This window comes from Lolium rigidum, chromosome 5 (assembly GCF_022539505.1).
Source record: "Lolium rigidum isolate FL_2022 chromosome 5, APGP_CSIRO_Lrig_0.1, whole genome shotgun sequence".
NCBI classification, from domain to species: Eukaryota; Viridiplantae; Streptophyta; class Magnoliopsida; order Poales; family Poaceae; genus Lolium; species Lolium rigidum.
In genome coordinates this window covers 27,348,801-27,364,148 of record NC_061512.1, presented here as the reverse complement: position 1 = coordinate 27,364,148, position 15,348 = coordinate 27,348,801, and the positions used below count along the sequence as shown (strand labels likewise).

Below are 15,348 nucleotides of genomic sequence, written 5' to 3'. Positions count from 1 at the left end.
GGTGAAGCTCTCCACCTCCATGGCGATTTGTCTGGTGTACTGGCGGGTGCGGTGGTGGGTGGGTGGGGGAAAAATTTGCTCCAGATCGGAACGGCTCTGATACCAGATTGTTAACTCCTTTCTACCACACGGATTCTAGATCAGGATCCACAGCAGTTCTATATAATCCACGCCAGATTCATTACAGATTCGATTACAAGCTTTTCTCTCTACTCGGCCGAAGCCGCTACTCTCAAGCCAACCTCTCCCTGACGACCGCCGTCGCTATTTGAACCCCCTGGTTGCGTAGACCAGTCGTCAGTCTCTGAGCCGGGCTGGTACTCGTTTGGTCCTGGTGCTCTTGGGCCTTCCTCCTGGGCCGTTGACTGGGCCGACCAATGGTTCGCTAACAAGAGATCATAGACTTTCTTTGCCTGTCCTCGATGAATCATGGACCAATGATTAGTAAAACTGTCTGCAATCATCGTGCGTTCTTCAGAGACATGCAACACAACTGTGATCTTGGACAAGTCACTGTCTTGCCTACCAACCAGCAGTTGATATTCTAACTTGTCATCTTCAGCTCTTCACATCGCCAGAACATAACTTATCACCACACACTTCATCCCACACATTGACTACCATTTTTTTAATTCTACAGATGTTGTTCCTTGCAACTTTCAGAATTCTCAACAGTATAAAAGCACCTGAACTGTTGTGCATTTGTCTTCACCCTTCAACAGCAAGTGCCTCAACCCACACTCATCAGGTCACCCTTTGCCTCCAAGAACTCCAAGTCCTAAATTCACCTCAATGGAGGCTGGAGGACTGATTTCTGAGGCTTGCTGGACCATGTTTGACTTCCTGCAGCAGGGCGAGGAGTCTGATATCATGGCACAGCTCCTTGGCACCTTCCCCTCCCACGACGAGGAAGGCCAGCAGGGTCTGCCTTGGTATCAGGCTTCCCATCAGCCGTACTATGATTGTAATCCTAACACAAGTGCATGTAGTGAAAGCAACACTAGTAGCCTTGCCGTTCCATCCGAGAGTATGGGCTACTATTTGGGTGACTCCGGTGAGACCCTCGGCATGAGCTCCTGCATCGCACCAGATGTCCTCAACTTAGTCCAGGAGCAAGGTGCAACTGAGTATATGAACATGATCCCGAACATCTCCCATGATTTATATGGGAATGGCGAGTCGAGCTGCGAGGATCTCGATTCGGTCGGCGCTACTAACAAGAGAAAGCACTCGGCTGAAGAAGAGATCGACGGCCAAGCAAGAGTAAGTCCTTTGGATGACTGTGTTCACCAGCTATGTTTCAGAAAGACATTCATTCTGCTAATGTGAGTACTGACTGTAATTGATTCATTGCAGGGTCGGAAGTGCGCAAGAAAGGATGAACCGAAGCGAGCAAAGAAGGCCAGACAAAACGAAGCAAGCTGCTGCACCTCTGACAATGACTCGAATGCTTCTCAAGAGTCAGCAGAAGCTGACGGTGTTAGGCCGAAAGGAAAGGCCCGGGCTGGCCGTGGAGCTGCAACTGACCCCCAGAGCCTCTATGCAAGGGTACTTACATCTATTCAGACGAGGAAATAATATTTTTCCACAACTGAATGTGGAACATACTAATGATGTTCTTTGCTTGAGCAGAAAAGGAGGGAGAGGATCAATGAGAGGCTCAAGACACTGCAGACCCTTGTGCCCAACGGAACCAAGGTAGATATGAGCACTATGCTGGAGGAGGCAGTTCAGTATGTCAAGTTTCTGCAGCTTCAGATCAAGGTGAGGATTTGGTCAACTCAGATCATCCAAATTGTTCCGTGACGACATTGCGGTTGACTAAATGTTCTATCTCCAATTTTCAGGTCCTGAGCTCCGATGATATGTGGATGTATGCGCCGATTGCATACAGTGGGATGAACATTGGACTTGATCTGAACTTGTAGAGATGATTTTCACAGCCTTGAGCTTCGGCCTGGGTGTAGGTGAGGGTCGGCAGCGGTCACGATGGCATCCGATGGGCGCGTGGAGCTGATCGCGTCCACCATCCGCGTCATCTCCAAGCCAGGTGGGTTTCCCCGCCGCCACTTCCCCCTCTCTAGAAGTGTAGGTTGTTCGCTTGCCCGTTCGCTTGGGTTCGTGGGTCGGTCGGTTGATCTGGTCGGTGCTCAGTAGCAGTGGCGGCAGGTTGCGATCTGTCTCGGAGCTCAGTAGCATAAACGGTTTCAGCCTGTGATTATCGTACCCAAGGTTTCACAGAGTAGCCGCTGGTAGACACTGGTGTAAAGGCGCCAGCTAAATTATACTATTGCCAATACCAAATTGTCTCATCAGATTCTGTCATATAAAATGAGCTAGGTGTAGCAAAAAACACACCGTAAAGTGCATAAGTTGTCATCTCTACAACCTGAATTTTGCAACTTAAAGTCTAAGTAATCATAATTATCTTTTTTTTGCGGGGGAGTAATCATAATTATCATCTATGAGGACTTTCTTTTTGTTTAGTGCTCTAACTATGGTATGCATTTCAGGGCTGGGGCAAGTTGGGCAACATGCAAATTGGGAAGACGCCCTCATGGACTGGTGGCTGCAAGCTAAACAGCAAACCCCCAAGCAGCTTCGCAAAGGCCTCGCCTCTGCAGTGTTCCTTACCCCCTGGATGATATGGAAACACCGAAACGACTACAGGGTACCCCAGCCTTCTGTCCGCTCCCTGGTGTCGAAGATCAAGGACGAGGCCAGGCTTTGGGCACGGGCAGGACCCAACGGGCTTCGAGTAGTCTTGCCACCCACCTGGGATGTGCACTAAGTTAGCTTCTCTCATGCTGTAGGAGGAATGTAGACCAGACTACCTTTTCACTGAAATGAAACGCAAAGGTCCTTTGGGTTTTCTCGAAAAAAAGTTGGGCAACAGGCCAGTTTTTGTCCTTGTGACGGCAGAAGAATGAGGATGAAACAAGTTATGACCGCTTCAATTGTTCCCATGATGTTTGCCTTCTGAAAGTAGTGGAAGCAGCAAAGATATCCCATGTAACTTCTAGCTAGTTCCTATCTGGAGTGGCTCAATAAAGTCCCATCTTTAAATTTGTAAGCTCAAGTATTATTTGGGAATGCAGACTTGATTGTTCCCTGTAATTCACTAATACATGGCTTATTTCTGTAACCAACAGTGCAAATTATTCTTGTCAATCGAGGATAGTCCATGGTCCATACTCAAGTTTATTGCTGTTGCTAGCATAATTACTTTCTTGGTCCTTTTCATGTCTGTCTGACTTGTTTGTGGTTGATGTATGGAGATCTGCTGCTTATATATGAGGTTATTATTGTGGAGCCAATTGTGTCATTATTTGGTGCTCATGGAGTACTTAAACTCATGGATGTTTTTATCGATCATATTGAGGCTTTGAGTTATGCATTTTTAGTTTATTTGCTTACCCCAGTGTACATTTTGTCATCTATGTATCAATCAGGTTGTCAGTTTTGCATGATGACTTGAAATCCCCTAGACAGAATTAAACTTCTGAAGAGACGTTAGTTGCTCAGGAGATCAGGATCATGAATCTGTGCAAGTATAATTCTGCTCTTGTCTGAAAGGTTGGGGTTACCATCATGCGATGAGTAGATGACACTTGCATCATCATGCTATAATTGATAACATAATATGGATTATTAGAGGATAACTTTAGTAGTTTTGCCTCTAGACGAAGTTTCGTCCCTTTCTAAGCATGTTTTAATTGTGTTATTCCAAGTAGGTCTATTCCCCTAATCGAATTATGCTTTTGAAACTACAGAGCTAAAATGTTTTTCTAGGCTGTCTCTAGCAGCCTTTCTTGAATAACGAGTTATTTGATGCTTTTTCCGAATGTCCTAATTGAAGATGCCTCGGTATTGTTTGACTTTAAGTTCATTATTATGGATTCAGGAAATAATCTTGCGGTTACCTTTTGACATTGTGCTATGATATATAATCTCTGACTTCTAATTTGTTATGTTTCCTTACGAAAGCTCCGTTTCCTTTTATTTCTTTTTTCCTTGAATTAACTGATGTATGTCCATTTTCTTCTTTGTGGCTGCTGGGGCTAGGTTTTAGTGAACCAAGAAATCTTCATATTTGAAGAAAATAATATATTATCTTGGCGCTGAAGCCCACACGCCTTTACTTTTTAGGATGTAGAAATGGTGATGAAGTCCTGATATATCCTTGCTTAGATGATACTGGGGTTGCAGATAGGTTTAATGTCCTGGGAGATTATGTGATGAGATCAAACATGGATTCCGACCGCATGCTGACTGGACACTCAAATAGTTACTTTCCCTACTATTGAAAAGTTAAAATAGAGGACGGACGAAAAATACTTTAGTAAATCAAGTAGTCATGAACTAAGGACACTAGTGACTGGAGTTTATATGCATTTTTCTTTCCCTTTCAATTTAGTTTCATATCTAGGAGTACATGGTTTTCATAAAAAAAAAATCAGTAAATATCTTAAAGCTAACTTGGATCTGAGGTACCCTGTAGCTGAGCTGTTCTTGTGATGGCAGTGCATGAGATGTTTTGGAAGCTACATAGTTCATTTATAGCACAATGTTTATGTTTGACCAGTTCAGCCATTTACACGTAGGAACGATGCCCTAATTTTTCCCCTGATACTAAATTTCAGAAATTGCGGCATTGAAGAACTTGGTTTCTGAGTATACTATCATATTGACTTTTGCGAAGTCGATCATTAAGAATCAGTGAAGTTCTAAACAATTTTTCATAAGTATTGTACTCTTGACAACTGAAAGCGACAGGAAATATCACAATTCTTATATTCTTACTTCTACTTTTGTTTTTAGCACAGTAATATATTCAGTCAATTAGAATCCTGTGAAATGAATTGTGATCATTTACTGTTGACATGGTAAGTTACCCCCTGCTCCCTCAATTCACTCCTCCTATATTTACTGTGAGCAGTTATATAAAGTAAAAACTAGTGAATGTTTGAATAGCTGATTTGCCGTCTTCAGAAGAATTCTCTTACTTTATAAAAACGAAAATAAAATAAACTTACAATATCATTGATAAATAAAACAAACAAAAAAATACTAGAGATATTCTTTGGATCTAGGAGTACAGTTATCATTTTAAGCAACTGTTCACCTTAAAATACGCTGTTCCTCAGAGAAGGTGTAGCAGGGGAAGGCTATTCCCTCAACATTGTTTATTAGTGCCAGTTTGTGCACTTAATTTATAGGTTTTATTATAAGCTAAGAAATACTAAGAGAATGTCTTGTAGGGTGTTCAAAGGGAATAATCCCATAAGCAATTTGGCTTTCCCAAGCTATGAAGTTGACCTTCGCGAAGTTGAAAAATAAATGTGACGCCATATTTGGTAATGCTCTTATACCAAGTTATTCATTTCTGTGCTGTTATAAATGCTTGCTTGGTTAGGCCTTCTATTATGTATATGCATGCAACTTTGCCGCGTACCAATCTAAGGCATCCCTGCTTCTTTGGTACAGCTAAAGGGTAAGGATCATGGGGCATAAACAAACCTTATATTGTCCCTTTGAATCATTGTCCTTGCGAGCAGCTTAGCTGTTCCTGTTTACCAAAGAGAGGCATACAATCCTTTCTCAGGACATGACAGAAGTTCAGCTGATTTGTGCATTTTGGTGGATGTGAGTCATGTGCAACTATTGATTATTGGTTATATATTCAGATAACTTCCTACCGGTGACGATATCAGGATCAGATCTTGATGTCGGATGTTGCGCAAACCTGACACATTAAAGGGAGACATACATTGCGGCATACATTTTGATGATGCACATGCACATTGATTGTTAAAACGTGCCATAATCTGAATTTAAGATCTGATTGTGTTTTCTGCAGGCTTTGTGGTAATCTTGCTGATATGTTACCATGTTGACCTTCTGACAGGTTAGAATTAAGAAATCATGTGACAACAACCTATCGAATAGATTTTTCGTTTTTTTTCTATATTGTGGTGGTCCATATCTCACTGTAATGTTTGATGATGTAGGCACAAGCTTGGTTGTGTTGTAAGCTCAGTTCAGAAAAAAATCACAAGATGGATGCAACTATGGTACTCCCTCCAGTTCAAAATAATTGCCCAAAAATAAATGTATTTAGACATGTTTTAGTCTGTAGATACAACTAGTGTTGGGCAATTATTTTGAACCGGAGGGGGTATGTAAAATGCTGTTATGGCAAGTATTTCAGAATACAGCCTTTGTAGTATTGCAAGTGTTGACCATCAATGTCTCTTCTGTGGGCACAAGGTGCAAGAACTGTGCAGCATTAAAGAAGGCGATATCCATGGAGGTATGCTTTCGTATCCTCTTTGAGTTCTTCAGAATGTTCAGATTCCTTTCCACCAAGTTCGTGCAGGCCTGTCTTTGCATATCGTACTTCTGTTTATTCGATCTCCTTAACCAACACAAGTACATATCTTACTGAAAGAAAACAAGCATGGGTACACAGTTGTGTTGATTTTATTTTATTCAATTCTGGTGTAAATTCTTGCTATTCCGGTACAGAGATCATAGACTTTGTTAGCTTGTCCTCGATGAATCATGGACCAATGATTAGTAAACTGTCTGCAATCATTGTGCGTTCTTCAGAGACATGCCACATAACTGTGATCTTGGACAAGTCACTGTCTTGCCTACCAACCAGCAGTTGATATTCTAACTTGTCATCTTCAGCTCTTAACATCGCCAGAACATAACTTATCACCACACACTTCATACCACACATTGACTACCATTTTTTTTAATTCTACAGATGTTGTTCCTTGCAACTTTCAGAATTCTCAACAGTATAAAAGCACCTGAACTGTTGTGCATTTGTCTTCAACTCTTCACCCTTCAACAGCAAGTGCCTCAACCCACACTCATCAGGTCACCCTTTGCCTCCAAGAACTCCAAGTTCTAAATTCACATCTCAATGGAGGCTGGAGGACTGATTTCTGAGGCTTGCTGGACCATGTTTGACTTCCTGCAGCAGGGCGAGGAGTCTGATATCATGGCACATCTCCTTGGCACCTTCCCCTTGCACGACGAGGAAGGCCAGCAGGGTCTGCCTTGGTATCAGGCTTCCCATCAGCCGTACTATGATTGTAATCCTAACACAAGTGCATGTAGTGAAAGCAACACTAGTAGCCTTGCCGTTCCATCCGAGAGTATGGGCTACTATTTGGGTGACTCCGGTGAGACCCTCGGCATGAGCTCCTGCATCGCACCAGATGTCCTCAACTTAGTCCAGGAGCAAGGTGCAACTGAGTATATGAACATGATCCCGAACATCTCCCATGATTTATATGGGAATGGCGAGTCGAGCTGCGAGGATCTCGATTCGGTCGGCGCTACTAACAAGAGAAAGCACTCGGCTGAAGAAGAGATCGACGGCCAAGCAAGAGTAAGTCCTTTGGATGACTGTGTTCACCAGCTATGTTTCAGAAAGACATTCATTCTGCTAATGTGAGTACTGACTGTAATTGATTCATTGCAGGGTCGGAAGTGCGCAAGAAAGGATGAACCGAAGCGAGCAAAGAAGGCCAGACAAAACGAAGCAAGCTGCTGCACCTCTGACAATGACTCGAATGCTTCTCAAGAGTCAGCAGAAGCTGACGGTGTTAGGCCGAAAGGAAAGGCCCGGGCTGGCCGTGGAGCTGCAACTGACCCCCAGAGCCTCTATGCAAGGGTACTTACATCTATTCAGACGAGGAAATAATATTTTTCCACAACTGAATGTGGAACATACTAATGATGTTCTTTGCTTGAGCAGAAAAGGAGGGAGAGGATCAATGAGAGGCTCAAGACACTGCAGACCCTTGTGCCCAACGGAACCAAGGTAGATATGAGCACTATGCTGGAGGAGGCAGTTCAGTATGTCAAGTTTCTGCAGCTTCAGATCAAGGTGAGGATTTGGTCAACTCAGATCATCCAAATTGTTCCGTGACGACATTGCGGTTGACTAAATGTTCTATCTCCAATTTTCAGGTCCTGAGCTCCGATGATATGTGGATGTATGCGCCGATTGCATACAGTGGGATGAACATTGGACTTGATCTGAACTTGTAGAGATGATTTTCACAGCCTTGAGCTTCGGCCTGGGTGTAGGTGAGGGTCGGCAGCGGTCACGATGGCATCCGATGGGCGCGTGGAGCTGATCGCGTCCACCATCCGCGTCATCTCCAAGCCAGGTGGGTTTCCCTGCCGCCACTTCCCCCTCTCTAGAAGTGTAGGTTGTTCGCTTGCCCGTTCGCTTGGGTTCGTGGGTCGGTCGGTTGATCTGGTCGGTGCTCAGTAGCAGTGGCGGCAGGTTGCGATCTGTCTCGGAGCTCAGTAGCATAAACGGTTTCAGCCTGTGATTATCGTACCCAAGGTTTCACAGAGTAGCCGCTGGTAGACACTGGTGTAAAGGCGCCAGCTAAATTATACTATTGCCAATACCAAATTGTCTCATCAGATTCTGTCATATAAAATGAGCTAGGTGTAGCAAAAAACACACCGTAAAGTGCATAAGTTGTCATCTCTACAACCTGAATTTTGCAACTTAAAGTCTAAGTAATCATAATTATCTTTTTTTTGCGGGGGAGTAATCATAATTATCATCTATGAGGACTTTCTTTTTGTTTAGTGCTCTAACTATGGTATGCATTTCAGGGCTGGGGCAAGTTGGGCAACATGCAAATTGGGAAGACGCCCTCATGGACTGGTGGCTGCAAGCTAAACAGCAAACCCCCAAGCAGCTTCGCAAAGGCCTCGCCTCTGCAGTGTTCCTTACCCCCTGGATGATATGGAAACACCGAAACGACTACAGGGTACCCCAGCCTTCTGTCCGCTCCCTGGTGTCGAAGATCAAGGACGAGGCCAGGCTTTGGGCACGGGCAGGACCCAACGGGCTTCGAGTAGTCTTGCCACCCACCTGGGATGTGCACTAAGTTAGCTTCTCTCATGCTGTAGGAGGAATGTAGACCAGACTACCTTTTCACTGAAATGAAACGCAAAGGTCCTTTGGGTTTTCTCGAAAAAAAAGTTGGGCAACAGGCCAGTTTTTGTCCTTGTGACGGCAGAAGAATGAGGATGAAACAAGTTATGACCGCTTCAATTGTTCCCATGATGTTTGCCTTCTGAAAGTAGTGGAAGCAGCAAAGATATCCCATGTAACTTCTAGCTAGTTCCTATCTGGAGTGGCTCAATAAAGTCCCATCTTTAAATTTGTAAGCTCAAGTATTATTTGGGAATGCAGACTTGATTGTTCCCTGTAATTCACTAATACATGGCTTATTTCTGTAACCAACAGTGCAAATTATTCTTGTCAATCGAGGATAGTCCATGGTCCATACTCAAGTTTATTGCTGTTGCTAGCATAATTACTTTCTTGGTCCTTTTCATGTCTGTCTGACTTGTTTGTGGTTGATGTATGGAGATCTGCTGCTTATATATGAGGTTATTATTGTGGAGCCAATTGTGTCATTATTTGGTGCTCATGGAGTACTTAAACTCATGGATGTTTTTATCGATCATATTGAGGCTTTGAGTTATGCATTTTTAGTTTATTTGCTTACCCCAGTGTACATTTTGTCATCTATGTATCAATCAGGTTGTCAGTTTTGCATGATGACTTGAAATCCCCTAGACAGAATTAAACTTCTGAAGAGACGTTAGTTGCTCAGGAGATCAGGATCATGAATCTGTGCAAGTATAATTCTGCTCTTGTCTGAAAGGTTGGGGTTACCATCATGCGATGAGTAGATGACACTTGCATCATCATGCTATAATTGATAACATAATATGGATTATTAGAGGATAACTTTAGTAGTTTTGCCTCTAGACGAAGTTTCGTCCCTTTCTAAGCATGTTTTAATTGTGTTATTCCAAGTAGGTCTATTCCCCTAATCGAATTATGCTTTTGAAACTACAGAGCTAAAATGTTTTTCTAGGCTGTCTCTAGCAGCCTTTCTTGAATAACGAGTTATTTGATGCTTTTTCCGAATGTCCTAATTGAAGATGCCTCGGTATTGTTTGACTTTAAGTTCATTATTATGGATTCAGGAAATAATCTTGCGGTTACCTTTTGACATTGTGCTATGATATATAATCTCTGACTTCTAATTTGTTATGTTTCCTTACGAAAGCTCCGTTTCCTTTTATTTCTTTTTTCCTTGAATTAACTGATGTATGTCCATTTTCTTCTTTGTGGCTGCTGGGGCTAGGTTTTAGTGAACCAAGAAATCTTCATATTTGAAGAAAATAATATATTATCTTGGCGCTGAAGCCCACACGCCTTTACTTTTTAGGATGTAGAAATGGTGATGAAGTCCTGATATATCCTTGCTTAGATGATACTGGGGTTGCAGATAGGTTTAATGTCCTGGGAGATTATGTGATGAGATCAAACATGGATTCCGACCGCATGCTGACTGGACACTCAAATAGTTACTTTCCCTACTATTGAAAAGTTAAAATAGAGGACGGACGAAAAATACTTTAGTAAATCAAGTAGTCATGAACTAAGGACACTAGTGACTGGAGTTTATATGCATTTTTCTTTCCCTTTCAATTTAGTTTCATATCTAGGAGTACATGGTTTTCATAAAAAAAAAAATCAGTAAATATCTTAAAGCTAACTTGGATCTGAGGTACCCTGTAGCTGAGCTGTTCTTGTGATGGCAGTGCATGAGATGTTTTGGAAGCTACATAGTTCATTTATAGCACAATGTTTATGTTTGACCAGTTCAGCCATTTACACGTAGGAACGATGCCCTAATTTTTCCCCTGATACTAAATTTCAGAAATTGCGGCATTGAAGAACTTGGTTTCTGAGTATACTATCATATTGACTTTTGCGAAGTCGATCATTAAGAATCAGTGAAGTTCTAAACAATTTTTCATAAGTATTGTACTCTTGACAACTGAAAGCGACAGGAAATATCACAATTCTTATATTCTTACTTCTACTTTTGTTTTTAGCACAGTAATATATTCAGTCAATTAGAATCCTGTGAAATGAATTGTGATCATTTACTGTTGACATGGTAAGTTACCCCCTGCTCCCTCAATTCACTCCTCCTATATTTACTGTGAGCAGTTATATAAAGTAAAAACTAGTGAATGTTTGAATAGCTGATTTGCCGTCTTCAGAAGAATTCTCTTACTTTATAAAAACGAAAATAAAATAAACTTACAATATCATTGATAAATAAAACAAACAAAAAAATACTAGAGATATTCTTTGGATCTAGGAGTACAGTTATCATTTTAAGCAACTGTTCACCTTAAAATACGCTGTTCCTCAGAGAAGGTGTAGCAGGGGAAGGCTATTCCCTCAACATTGTTTATTAGTGCCAGTTTGTGCACTTAATTTATAGGTTTTATTATAAGCTAAGAAATACTAAGAGAATGTCTTGTAGGGTGTTCAAAGGGAATAATCCCATAAGCAATTTGGCTTTCCCAAGCTATGAAGTTGACCTTCGCGAAGTTGAAAAATAAATGTGACGCCATATTTGGTAATGCTCTTATACCAAGTTATTCATTTCTGTGCTGTTATAAATGCTTGCTTGGTTAGGCCTTCTATTATGTATATGCATGCAACTTTGCCGCGTACCAATCTAAGGCATCCCTGCTTCTTTGGTACAGCTAAAGGGTAAGGATCATGGGGCATAAACAAACCTTATATTGTCCCTTTGAATCATTGTCCTTGCGAGCAGCTTAGCTGTTCCTGTTTACCAAAGAGAGGCATACAATCCTTTCTCAGGACATGACAGAAGTTCAGCTGATTTGTGCATTTTGGTGGATGTGAGTCATGTGCAACTATTGATTATTGGTTATATATTCAGATAACTTCCTACCGGTGACGATATCAGGATCAGATCTTGATGTCGGATGTTGCGCAAACCTGACACATTAAAGGGAGACATACATTGCGGCATACATTTTGATGATGCACATGCACATTGATTGTTAAAACGTGCCATAATCTGAATTTAAGATCTGATTGTGTTTTCTGCAGGCTTTGTGGTAATCTTGCTGATATGTTACCATGTTGACCTTCTGACAGGTTAGAATTAAGAAATCATGTGACAACAACCTATCGAATAGATTTTTCGTTTTTTTTCTATATTGTGGTGGTCCATATCTCACTGTAATGTTTGATGATGTAGGCACAAGCTTGGTTGTGTTGTAAGCTCAGTTCAGAAAAAAATCACAAGATGGATGCAACTATGGTACTTCCTCCAGTTCAAAATAATTGCCCAAAAATAAATGTATTTAGACATGTTTTAGTCTGTAGATACAACTAGTGTTGGGCAATTATTTTGAACCGGAGGGGGTATGTAAAATGCTGTTATGGCAAGTATTTCAGAATACAGCCTTTGTAGTATTGCAAGTGTTGACCATCAATGTCTCTTCTGTGGGCACAAGGTGCAAGAACTGTGCAGCATTAAAGAAGGCGATATCCATGGAGGTATGCTTTCGTATCCTCTTTGAGTTCTTCAGAATGTTCAGATTCCTTTCCACCAAGTTCGTGCAGGCCTGTCTTTGCATATCGTACTTCTGTTTATTCGATCTCCTTAACCAACACAAGTACATATCTTACTGAAAGAAAACAAGCATGGGTACACAGTTGTGTTGATTTTATTTTATTCAATTCTGGTGTAAATTCTTGCTATTCCGGTACAGAGATCATAGACTTTGTTAGCTTGTCCTCGATGAATCATGGACCAATGATTAGTAAACTGTCTGCAATCATTGTGCGTTCTTCAGAGACATGCCACATAACTGTGATCTTGGACAAGTCACTGTCTTGCCTACCAACCAGCAGTTGATATTCTAACTTGTCATCTTCAGCTCTTAACATCGCCAGAACATAACTTATCACCACACACTTCATACCACACATTGACTACCATTTTTTTTAATTCTACAGATGTTGTTCCTTGCAACTTTCAGAATTCTCAACAGTATAAAAGCACCTGAACTGTTGTGCATTTGTCTTCAACTCTTCACCCTTCAACAGCAAGTGCCTCAACCCACACTCATCAGGTCACCCTTTGCCTCCAAGAACTCCAAGTTCTAAATTCACATCTCAATGGAGGCTGGAGGACTGATTTCTGAGGCTTGCTGGACCATGTTTGACTTCCTGCAGCAGGGCGAGGAGTCTGATATCATGGCACATCTCCTTGGCACCTTCCCCTTGCACGACGAGGAAGGCCAGCAGGGTCTGCCTTGGTATCAGGCTTCCCATCAGCCGTACTATGATTCTAATCTTAACACAAGTGCATGTAGTGAAAGCAACAGTAGTAGCCTTGCCGTTCCATCCGACAGTATGGGCTACTATTTGGGTGACTCCGGTGAGACCCTCGGCATCAGCTCCTGCATTGCACCAGATGGCCTCAACTTGGTCCAGGAGCAAGGTGCAACTGAGTATATGAACATGGTCCCAAACATCTCCCATGATTTATATGGGAATGGCGAGTCAAGCTGCGAGGATCTTGATTCGGTCAGCGCTACTAACAAGAGAAATCACTCGGCTGAAGAAGAGATCGACGGCCAAGCAAGAGTAAGTACTTTGGATGACTGATCATTCTGTTCACCAGCTATGTTTCAGAAAGACATTCATTCTGCTAATGTGAGTACTGACTGTAATTGATTCATTGCAGGGTCGGAAATGCGCAAGAAAGGCTGAACCGAAGCGAGCAAAGAAGGCCAGACAAAACGAAGCGAGCTGCTGCACCTCTGACAATGACTCGAATGCTTCTCAAGAGTCAGCAGAAGCTGACGGTGTTAGACCGAAAGGAAAGGCCCGGGCTGGCCGTGGAGCCGCAACTGATCCCCAGAGCCTCTATGCAAGGGTACTTACTTGCATCTATTTTGCAGCCGAGGAAATAATATTTTTTGATAACTGAATGTGGAACATACTAATGCTGTTCTTTGCTTGAGCAGAAAAGAAGGGAGAGGATCAATGAGAGGCTGAAGACACTGCAGACCCTTGTGCCTAACGGAACCAAGGTAGATATGAGCACTATGCTGGAGGAGGCAGTTCAGTATGTAAAGTTTCTGCAGCTTCAGATCAAGGTGAGGATTTGGTCAACTCAAATCATCCAAATCTCTGTGAGACATTGCAGTTGACGAAATTTTATATCTCCAACTTTCAGGTCCTGAGCTCCGATGATATGTGGATGTACGCGCCGATTGCGTACAATGGGATGAACATTGGACTTGATCTGAACTTACAGAGATGATTTTCACAACCTTGAGCTTTGGCTTGTGCGTCGGCGGTCACAATGGCGTTCAACAGGCGCGTGGAGCGGATCGCTTCCACCATCCCCGACATCCACAAAGCCAGGGGACTAAGATCCCATCTTCATCTAATCTCCATCCAATGGTGGACATGAGATAAAGGCAAATAGCTCTGGTACTTAGAAACGCCACAGAGCATTTGACACAGATTCAGCAGCATTTCAAACAGAAGATTCAGTAGTACGGACTGAAACAAAAAAAAAATATGACAGATTCAGCAGTACAGAGTATAGCAAAAGAAATTGATAGATTGAGTAGCATTTGACATAGAAATTCAATAGCATTTGACATTAAATGGCTGTAGCATGTAACGTCTGGATTCTACTGCAAGAAATGCCAATGTTGAACAATCATTTGACTATACAAGTCAGGTCATTTCACTTGTACACTGTGGCCACAAAAGACCAGTTAACCCTCAAAATACTCTACTTATCTCTGTCCAAAATACTACCTAAATAACCTTGTAGATACTAGATCAGATCATCAAAGAGATTATCTTCATTAACTCGTGAAGATGTCAGGATCTCGGTAAAGCTGTCAATTGCATCATACTTTTGCCGCTTCTCATTTGCTCTTGTGGGACTCCCTCCTTTGTTGGTGCCATCATTCTTCACTTGCACTTGAGGTTCCACTGTGTCTTTTTTCTTTGGTGGTGGTTGCTGCCAATGTCAACTCGTTAGTTTAGGAATGAATAACAATGGATAACAATGACATATTACATACACATGTTACCTTTGCCCCTTTTATTGTTGGTGCTGCAGATTTCATTGGTTTTCGCCCCTTGCGCAACTTGTCAAACCAAGTAAGCTTTCTTCTTAATTTTTTTTACAAGGAATCTCCTTTTTCTTTAGTTTTACAGAACTAAACAACTCATTTGCTTGCTGCACATTTCCAAATGAAAGTCTAATATTACTTTCGGTTCAGTTAGTAATCTTTGAAAAAAAAGATCAATTAGTGCTTCAGTTAGTATGCTAGAGATCTAGTTCAGTTAGTAAGAGAGCTAGTTGTACGTACATTGGTAGCCCGTGGTCGCTCAGTTAGTACGATTCAGTT

The 15,348-nt window shown here is 42.0% G+C and overlaps 3 protein-coding genes across 3 annotated transcripts; all 3 read left to right on the top strand.

Moving 5' to 3' along the window:
- The first annotated feature begins 792 nt into the window (after nt 1–792).
- LOC124652262 (transcription factor RSL2-like) lies at nt 793–1,928 on the top strand. The gene is made up of 4 exons (XM_047191282.1): nt 793–1,263; nt 1,357–1,548; nt 1,633–1,764; nt 1,848–1,928. The coding sequence occupies exons 1-4, from the start codon at nt 793–795 to the stop codon at nt 1,926–1,928; spliced, it is 876 nt and encodes a 291-aa protein (XP_047047238.1).
- Nucleotides 1,929–6,937: 5,009 nt separating this feature from the next.
- LOC124652261 (transcription factor BHLH133-like) lies at nt 6,938–8,073 on the top strand. The gene is made up of 4 exons (XM_047191281.1): nt 6,938–7,408; nt 7,502–7,693; nt 7,778–7,909; nt 7,993–8,073. Exons 1-4 carry the CDS (start codon nt 6,938–6,940, stop codon nt 8,071–8,073), a joined length of 876 nt encoding a protein of 291 aa, XP_047047237.1.
- Nucleotides 8,074–13,084: 5,011 nt separating this feature from the next.
- Nucleotides 13,085–14,237, top strand: LOC124655775 (transcription factor BHLH133-like). The gene is made up of 4 exons (XM_047194621.1): nt 13,085–13,555; nt 13,656–13,847; nt 13,939–14,070; nt 14,151–14,237. Exons 1-4 carry the CDS (start codon nt 13,085–13,087, stop codon nt 14,235–14,237), a joined length of 882 nt encoding a protein of 293 aa, XP_047050577.1.
- The last annotated feature ends 1,111 nt before the right edge of the window (nt 14,238–15,348 follow it).